This window comes from Argentina silus (genome assembly GCF_951799395.1).
Source record: "Argentina silus genome assembly, chromosome: 17".
Taxonomy (NCBI): domain Eukaryota; kingdom Metazoa; phylum Chordata; class Actinopteri; order Argentiniformes; family Argentinidae; genus Argentina; species Argentina silus.
This window is the reverse complement of record NC_139671.1, coordinates 16,270,013-16,280,012: the sequence shown is the minus strand read 5'-3', so window position 1 is coordinate 16,280,012 and position 10,000 is coordinate 16,270,013. Positions and strand designations below refer to the sequence as shown.

Genomic DNA, 10,000 nt, shown 5'->3' with positions numbered 1-10,000 from the left:
AAAAGATGAAGTACACATTAATATTGAAGCGCAGCAGATGCCACAGACTGTAAACCTGATTTTAAGAAGCTTAAGATCAATAGGAGAGTTTGGGAAAATGGCCGCCGAGGGACCGCAGAGCAGTCGTTTCACTAACATTGCCTTTCTCTCATATCCGTCCGACTGTTTATTTTATGTCCTCAATATTGCTTTCTCATTTTCTGCTCTGGGTTATAACTTTTTTTATTTGATTGGCGGCACAGTCCTTACAGTTCCCGCTGCTCGTGGTAATGAATGATACGATATGAGAAATGGTCGGAGAAGTATATTATTGCAGCACTTTGGTTCCTCTGAAGCCGATTATGAAGTTTGACAAGCGAGTTTGACAAGTATCTTGAGTGTGATTTTGTAGTCATGTCCAATTCTGTTCTCCATTACTCTACCCTACTGTACTCCAACTCAGCGTACACACAGACACACACACTCCAGTATTTTATTGTGGTGGTCTCTATCGTGGTTCTTCCTTCCCTCCCCTCCCTCCCTCTCCTGTGGTGGCGATATATAGTAGTTGTTTACTTGAGCTGACGCTTTAAATTCTCCAGATTAGTTAATAAACCATATGAACTCATTAGAGTCTGTTCATTTGCCCACAATCTGTCAACTCCGAAAAGTGTGTGTGTTTGTGTGTTTGTGTGTCTGTGGGTGTGTCTGTGTGTCTGTGTGTGTGGTTGGGTGTGTGTCTGTGGGTGTGTGTGTGTGTGTGTGTACACACGCGTGTGCATGTGCGTGTGTGTTGACGTTATACCTCCCTCGTGGGCCCTTGAATCCTCTGCAGAACAGTGTTTCTCAAGGTCAACCCGCTGCTGTAATTTGTCGTTTGCTTGCGAAGCAGAAAACACCACACTCTCTCTCTCTCTGAGAAAATGTGTTTGCTAATTAAGTCATTAACAAGATGCCCAGGTTTTACAGCACTCAAACACACTCTGACAAAACGGATGCACACACACACATCTGAAAAACTTTTCTCTCTCTCTCTCTCTCCCCCTCCATCTCTCTCCATCTCTCTTCATCTCGCTCTCTCTCTCTTCATCTCGCTCTCTCTCTCTTGTTCTCTCTCTCCATCTCTCTCTCTTGTTCTCTCTCTCTTCATCTCTCTCTCTCTCTCTTGTTCTCTCTCTCTCTCCCTCCATCTCTCTCTCTCTCTCTCGCTCTCTCATTCTCTCTCTCCCACCATCTCTCTCTCTCTCTCTCTCTCTCTCTCTCTCTCCATCTCTTTGTCTCATTCTCTCCATCTCTATCTCTCTCTCCCTCCTCCAGACCACTTCGGGCGAGGACATGCGTGACTTCACCAAGGTCTTGAAGAACAAGTTCCGCTCCAAGAAGTACTTTGCTAAGCACCCACGGCTAGGCTACCTACCGGTCCAGACGGTTCTAGAAGGGGACAACATGGAGACGTAAGTAGCTGACGTGTTAGAGATCTCTGTCTGTCCCGGCCTTTAATTTACTCTCCCTCTGTGTGTTTTTTTTAAAATTATTATTATGATTTTTTTTTTTTAATACCTGTCTGTCCGCTGTTTACCTTCTGGCAGACTCGGGCCAGCACATGGCGGCTGTGGAAGGTTTCAGATTTATGACGTCCATCCAGACAGGCATAAATCCTCAGTAATGGTGTTTAACTAGTGACAGATTATGCAGATGTTTCAGGCAGGTGGCGCTTGGCCCCCCCATGAGATGTCTGAGTTATGTCTCTATCTCTCTCTCTCTCTCTCTCTCGGATCTGCATACTCTCTCTCTTTCTCTCTTACACTCTCTCTTTCTCCCACCTACAGTTGTTTGTCACCTACAGCTCTGTGTGTGTTTGTGTGTGTGTGTGTGGTGGGGGGGGGGGGATCTCTCTGTTCCCCTCTTTCAGTGCATTTATCCCCCTCTCTGTCTTTATAGTATCTCTCCCTCTACCTCTCCCTTTCTCTCTCTCTACCTCTCCCTTTCTCTCTCTCTACCTCTCCCTTTCTCTCCCTCTACCTCTCCCTTTCTCTCCCTCTACCTCTCCCTTTCTCTCTCTCTACCTCTCCCTTTCTCTCCCTCTACCTCTCCCTTTCTCTCTCTCTACCTCTCCCTTTCTCTCCCTCTACCTCTCCCTTTCTCTCCCTCTACCTCTCCCTTTCTCTCTCTCTACCTCTTCCTTTCTCTCCCTCTACCTCTCCCTTTCTCTCCCTCTACCTCTCCCTTTCTCTCCCTCTACCTCTCCCTTTCTCTCTCTCTACCTCTTCCTTTCTCTCTCTCTACCTCTCCCTTTCTCTCCCTCTACCTCTCCCTTTCTCTCTCTCTATCTCTCCCTTTCTCTCCCTCTACCTCTCCCTTTCTCTCCCTCTACCTCTCCCTTTCTCTCTCTCTATCTCTGCTCTGCGCTTCTTGAGATGTGTTTAGCAAGCTTATCGGATATTAAAAACAAACTCTGTGAATTACAGCCTAACCCCAAGGGCATAGACACACACACACACACACACACACACCCACACACCCTCTTTGTCCAGATGCACACAGTCACTCCTCAGATAGATTACCCACTACCTCTCTATCCCTCTCACCCACTCCATCTCCTCCCCCTCCCTCTCTCCCTCCCTCCGCCGTACCCCAGCTCTGAGGAATGACTCCTGCAGTGGTGTCCGCTTGATGAATGCCTCTTAAAAGGTGGAGAAATTGTGGCAAATTGGGCAGAGATCCCTTAAAAGTGCCGCAAAGGAAATGGAGACTTGGAGAAATATGACTATTCCATGGCTTTCATGTTCCTTTCCCTCTGTTTCCTCGCTTGACTTGGCTCCCAGAACCCAGTGCCATCCACAAACTGTCTGAAGGGCTAGTAACAACGCAGGTAGTTTTATGTTCGAGAATAGCACTGTGTCTGCAGTTCTTACTTTTAAGCTCTCACACACACACACACACACACACACAAACACATATATACACACACACACACGCACGTACACCAATGTCACTGTGCGTATACCAATGTCACTCAGTGTATCAACCATCAATTTCAAAAGCTGTAGCTCTTATATTTCAATCAAGATGTATAATGAAAAGTTCATAAGCAGAGGAGTCTGTGATGTGTGCTTATGTTCTCTAACTCACTGAGAGAGAGAGAGAGAGAGAGAGAGAGAGAGAAAAGCACTTTTATCTCTTCTTCCTCATCTCTCGTTCTTTCTCTGCATCCCTTGCATCACTCCAATACCACCCCCCCCTCTCCTTCTCCCTCTCCCTCTCTCTCTCTCCCCCTCTCCCTCTCCCTCTCCCTCCCTCCCCCTCTCCCTCTCCCTCTCTCTCTCTCTCTCTCCCTCCCCCTCTCCCTCTCTCTCTCCCTCCCCCTCTCCCTCTCTCTCTCCCCCTCCCCCTCTCCCTCTCTCTCTCTCTCTCCCTCCCCCTCTCCCTCTCTCTCTCTCTCCTCCTCTCTTTCTTGTCACGGTTGCTTTGCCTCCTCCCACACGCGTGTCTCCAGCCAGAGAACCCCCATCCCCGTGTGATAAGCTTTCTTCATTACACGCCAAATAGGATGGCTAATATGACACAGATATGTTTGTTAATGTGAATAGCCTCGTTTAAATGCCCCCCCCTACCTTGTGGCTTTCATGTCGTGAGCTAGCGTGGCTAACGAGAGAGCGTGGGATTGGAGGATAAGACCTTTCGTTACGTTAACCCAGTGGCAGGGGGTCTGATGAGTTTTGGAGACGTGTCAAGTGTGGGTTTGTTTGGGGACACGTCTTAAACACATTGACTAAGTCTCTCTCTGTCTCTCTCTCTCTCTCTGTATGGGGTTTGTAAATCCGCAACACAGAGAGAGAGAGACGTACACTGAAACAGGGGAGATGACATTTAAGACCACACACACACACACACACACACACACTTCTGTCAAACCAAGCGGAAAGCCCATAGCAAAGGAGCAGTGCCGGCTAGCACGCGCCAGCTAATGATATCCCCCTCTGAACATATGGCTGTGTTTCTGTGTTCCCCCCCCTCCTCCTCCTCCTCCTCCTCCTCCTCCTCCTCCTAGCTCATGGTGCTGCTGTCTCTTTGACAGGAGGCAGGCGAAGGTGTCAGTAAGCACAGGTGTTCCGTAGGCTTCCCGAGGAAGAGAACCCAAACAGAGGCTAAGTGGAAGAGTGACTAGGCCAGGAGAACTTGTCCTTCAAAGACCTGTTTTGGGGGTCTGACACAGTGCTGTGTTTACAACGTAAGAACCGAATTTGAGTTGATTCAACAGCTTTTTTTTCTTCTTCAAAAGCGAACTTCAGAATGTGGAGTTCAGAGCTTGTGATCTCTTGCCTTGACTACTGCAACGCACTCTTGGTCGGACTCCGTGACTCCACCATCAGACCTCTGCAGCTCATTCAGAACGCTGCCGCCCGTCTGGTGTTCAATCTCCCCAAATTCTCCCATGTCACCCCCCTCCTTTGTACCCTTCACTGGCTCCCGGTTGCAGCTCGCATCAGATTTAAGACCCTGGTGCTCGCCTACCGGGTGGCAAAGGGAACAGCCCCTCCCTGCTTGCAAGCAATGGTCAGCCCCCAAACTCCTGCCTGATCACTCTGCTCTTCCACCTCGGCTGCCCGCCTGGCACCGCCGCCTCGACGTGGATGCAGCAGCCGCACTACTCGGTCACGACTTTTCACTGTCCTGGCGTCCCGCTGGTGGAACAAGCTTCCCGCTGCTGTCAGGACTGCAGAGTCACTTAAATCTTTCGCCGTAGATTAAAGACCCATCTCTTCAGGCGACATCTTAACTGTCCCTCCTAAAGACCTCATCCCCACTACCGCCCCTGTACAGTTTCACCACTGTGAATAAATTAATTAAAAAAACTTCTTCTAGTATTGTGACTGCCAACGGCCCCTGGTCCTAGGATAGATAACTTTTTCTTATGATGACTAATGGATAGATGATTCACTTACTGAGACAAATGTATTTCTTGTAAGTTGCTTTGGATAAAGGCTTCTGCTAAATGCCAAAAATGTAAAATGTAAATGTAAATGCCTTGAGGAGAATCAGTTACCACTCAGTCCTCTGCCAGGGTAGTTTACAAAACAGTGTTGGCACAACAGAATGTCTGCTCTCACCATCATTTGATTAAGCGACTGCAAATTAAATTGCTTTTGCCCTTAACTTTTCAATTCTGTGTGGGACTCCTGTCTCTGAGTGTGTCTGTATCCATTCCCATAGGTTTACTGTTGGCATATGGACAGTCCAGACAGTCCCTCCAGACCCAGAAACGCACACACACACACACACACACACTAATACAGAGCCACACACACACACTCCCCCAATACAGAGATACACCCCCCCCACACACACACTCCCCCCATGACAGAACCAGACACACACACTGCCCAATATAGAGCCACACACACACACACACACACACACACACACTTTCTGTGTAGGCTGCCTGTTCAATGCAGAGAGTTGGTATTTTTTCAGCAGTTGAGTGATGCGGTGTCTGAATTTCAATAACACTGCGTTTCAAGACGTTTGTGAGATAATATCCTAAGTCATATTTTTAGAATAGTCATGCAAAAGTTTGACAAAGGGATGATATTCCCTCCTTTTATTTTGACTATCTGAGGCACATCTGACAGTGAATGATGGTTTTATTGCTGTGTGGTTATTGTAGGAATGGTAATGCTTTTTTTCACCACAGTTGCAAGATATGGACAGTTGACATATGATATATACCCAACCTCAATCAGCCCCATCCTATACTGTGTTGTTGGGTGTGGGGAGCCCGGGAGTTGTGCTGTAGTTTGGGCAGGTCTTTGAGCATACTTCCGTCCCATCCCAGTGAGAAGTGGATGTGTCCAGCTTGGCTTTACTGATTCAAAGCTCATTAGTTCTGACTGGGATTTGCGCTGTACAGCAGCCACCGTGACATTTGTCAGGAACTAAAAGCTCCCAAGCCCTCTCTTTCTCTTTCTTTCTTTTTCTCCCGTTCCCTCGCTCCCCCCCCCCCCCCCTCCCTTTCATCTTTTTGTCATTATAGTGGGAGTCGGAGAAACGAGAAAAACATATATATATATACAGAGCTCTTCCTATATATATATATTTGTTTTTCTCGTATATGTATTATATTATTCTAATTATTATTATTATATTATTATATGTATATAAACCCCAGTGTTGCTACTCTCCTGGCAAACTCCTAATGGTTCCAATGTCGACGAAGGTACACAGAATGGTGGTACAGTGGCTCCAAATAGCTCCATCTCTTCCTGAGTCACCCCCGCTACCATAGAGCATTCTCCCCCCCCGGCTAGAGACGTGACTGCTGCTCTGCACTGACACACACACACACACACACACAGATTTTCTCCTCGTTTGAAATGTTTTTCCGCTTTCATGTTTCAGAACAAAAACACTGGGAAACCGATCTAACCCCTGATCCTCCTGAGCAATTATCTTACCATCTCCAAACGTCCTCCTATTTCAAAAATAACAAGATCTTCTTATTTTTCTTCTTCACATCTATATTTAGCACCGTTCGTGTGTCTTCTTTTTTTTCTTTACGCTACATTAAGTCCCTTTTTTCTTGCCCCCAAGCAGGCATTTCATCTCCTTGAAGAACATATGATTAGAAATAGATTTTCGTTTTGATGATGACAAATGATTATTTATGAGAACAGCGGCAGATTGGATATGGCCCCCTTGATCATGTTGGTAATATCTGCAAATGTCAAGTAATGCGTCTCTATAAATAGTTGCAATTTTCTACTAATCAGAGAGGAAACTTTAAAGGCATATTGCACAACTAAACATGGAGCCAGGAGCTGTGTGGACTTCAAGGGAATATTTAGCCTTCAACATTCTTTTAAAGGGACTCCATTACTAGTACTCTTCCGAATTAGTAATTTTGTGAGTACGTTTATGGACATCGTGCTATTGATCTTCATGGCTTTGTTCCAATAATCTATCTTTTTCTTTACAATGTTTCTGAATATCATTTATGCCGGAAAGGTATAAAGAAAGAACGCTAGAATATTGGGACGCAGCCTATTTGCCTGGAGGCAATATGCTAAGAGTGAAGAGAGTGTATTTGGGTGTTCCTGTGTGCCCATGCTCTCGCCCCCTCTGGCCATTCTTGGCGCTGCAGGTCGGGACCCTCCCTCCACCTGTTCCCTCCTCCTTTTGTGTTGTATTTGGTCCTTTACCCTGTGATGTGATCCTAAAGTTTGTTGTTCTGTGGTACCTTTCCTCTCCTCCCTCCCTCCCTCCGTTTCTTTCACAGCCCGGTCACGCTCATCAGCATGTGTCCGGAGCAGTATGAGTGAGTATCTGCATGACTCCTCCCCTTCGAGAATGGAATGCCGCAGAACCAACTCCCCCCCACCCCCTACCCCCCTTCCCAGCACCCAACACTCACCTCCCTCTCCTCCTCAACCTACCCTAACTAAGCCGCTACACAGCATGCTGCCTGCCTTATCGACCCACCGAATGACCGACCGACCGACCAACCAACCAACCATGCTCCCTCACCCTTTTCCTCCTCTTCCTCTTCCTCACGCCATCCTCTTCCTCCTAACGTCCTTTCATCCCACCAGCAGCGCAAAAATAACCGTCCGGCCGCTCCGTAGATCACCATCGCATTCTTTGTTCGGAGATGTGTTATGATTTCATTTTCGTAGCTGTTGATTTAGATTTTTAGTTGGTTTTTAGTTTTTTTTTTTTTTTGTTGTGTTATTGTGGTTGTGTGGTTGTGTGTGTGTGTGTCTCATCCATATTGTCCCCATCTCCGTCACCCACCCACAGACTCCACCAGTCACCCCAGCTCTCTCATGACGACACTCATTCCCGGATAGAGCATTACGCTAACAGGTAAGCTTCCATCACTCAACGACATGAACGCACTTAAGACAATGAAAACCAACCGACAGACATATGGCTGGATCTCCACAACTACATGGATGGCGTGGGACATGGACTCCTGTTTGACTACTTTTGATGTCTGAAACCGTCTGACAAATTTCGATTTTTTTGGGGGGGGTGTGAAGTGTCTAACTCCCCTCTGGTGACCCACATAATCTTTCCTGCCCCCAATTGTCCCATGCTCGCCAAATGTACTTTATGTTGAGGGGGTCACAAAGATGACCACACGATCTCAGAAGAGCCTCCCTTCTCTTCCATTCGAGCTACTGTATGTGAACCTCCTCAATGCCAACCAGCCCAGATGCTATTCTGACACTGCTTTGACCTGATATGACCCTCCTTCATAAACCATTAACCCGAGGGTCGATCTCTCAGCTTTTCTGTATTAGAAATAGACAAGCTTCTGTGACCCTTATGGCACGCTCACACATGCGCACACACACACACACACACACACACACGCGCGCACGCACACTCATTTCCAGTGCCCACTCCAATGTCAGCCTCTGAGCCTGTGTGAGGATCATGTTCTCTTTTGCCTTAATCTCCCTACCGCCTCTCCTTTCCTTTATTACATGGCTCAGTAAATACAGCCTTTGATCTGGCGGCCCAATCTAATTATCATGGCTGCTTTGTGTGGGTCTGGGCCAGTAATGCAACTGTGTTCCTCTCCCAGCCACACACACACGGACACGGACACACACACATACACATACACGGACACGGACACGGACATGGACACGCACACACACACACGGACACGGACACACACACATACACGGACACGGACATGGACACGCACACACACACACACACGCACACACGGACACACACGGACACACACACACACACACACACACGGATGGACACGGACACTCCCTCCCTCCCTCTGGGCCAACTAGGATTTAGTCAGTGGGGGTTCTAAGACATCCATCATAGCCATGTGCAGTCCAAGCCATAATCCATTGGATGTCATAATTGAGTCCAAATATCGTTATGGCTGATCCCCTTGTTGCTGGATTGAGCTCTGTCTGCTCTGTCCATCTGTCTGGATTGAGTTATGTCCGTTTCCCAGGTGTTTATGTCTCGGGCCCAGAGTTTTTCCTGAGTGTGTGGCCTGACTAGGAAAAAACTTTGGGCCCTGCTTTAAGTTCTGTCACAATACATTTTGATTCATTCAGAACATTGGCGCAATGCACTCCTTCACATTGGCATTGACATCCTTTGAGCCATCTCATAGTGGCACCCATCCATACAGTGTGTTATTGTTTGACTGATGCATCCATTTCCTCTTTTCGACGTCTGAGTAATGTGTGTGTGTCTCTCTGTCGCAGGCTGGCCCAGATGGAACACTCAAACGGTTCTCTGCCTACAGACAGCAGCTCAGCTACAGGAAGCATGTAAGTCACCCCCCCCCGGGGCTAAAGAACTACATTTCACACCACACCACACCTACCTGTCCCTCTTGAGCTTTGTAGTGTGGTGGACTACATTTCCCAAAGCATTCTTCACTAGGCCTCCGACTGTTACCCCTACCTCTTATGTTCTTCATCCCGATAAGGAAATAAGGATTATGTCAATGACCCACAACACACGGAACAAGATTGTAGGTAGAGATGTAGGTGATATTCCTCAGTTCTATGGAGCTTTGAGAGTGAAAGAGCAGAGAGCAAGAAACGGCGAAAGAAGGAGGAAGAGAGAAAAGGGGGGGTGGGCGGGGGGGGGGGGGGGGTTGGGGAGGAGAATGGGAGACGGAAGAGTTCAGAGAGGAGCTCGAGAACTTTGAGGCATGAGGAATGAAAGGGGTAGTGATAAAGAAGAGAGAAAATGAGGGATTCGCTTCGGAGAGAGAGATGGTCTCAACAGATAAAAGATAAAACGTGCGAACTTTCGATTGGGAGAGGGTTCGGAATGGAGGGAGAAATCGCGGAAGACGAAGCGTAGAGAAGGGAGGGATGACAAAAGATGGAGCGATCCCGTTAGCGACCCACGGAGCTCGAAAGTGCTGAGGCCCGAGGTTTGTGTGTGAGGGGGTGAGGGGGCTGCTGAGACGGGGGGGGCAGCTGAGACGGGGGGCTGCTGAGACGGGGGGCCTTAAACAGCCTGA

The 10,000-nt window shown here is 47.8% G+C and overlaps 1 protein-coding gene across 1 annotated transcript in view; it reads left to right on the top strand.

Annotated features, from left to right (window-relative positions):
* Nucleotides 1-10,000, top strand: part of utrn (utrophin) — a 172,090-nt gene that overhangs the window by 147,262 nt on the left and 14,828 nt on the right. The window contains exons 70-73 of the mRNA XM_083689372.1: nucleotides 1,297-1,433; nucleotides 7,256-7,294; nucleotides 7,777-7,842; nucleotides 9,228-9,293. Of these exons, the coding sequence (XP_083545498.1) occupies nucleotides 1,297-1,433; nucleotides 7,256-7,294; nucleotides 7,777-7,842; nucleotides 9,228-9,293 (308 nt within the window). The remainder of the gene's footprint in view (nucleotides 1-1,296; nucleotides 1,434-7,255; nucleotides 7,295-7,776; nucleotides 7,843-9,227; nucleotides 9,294-10,000) is intronic.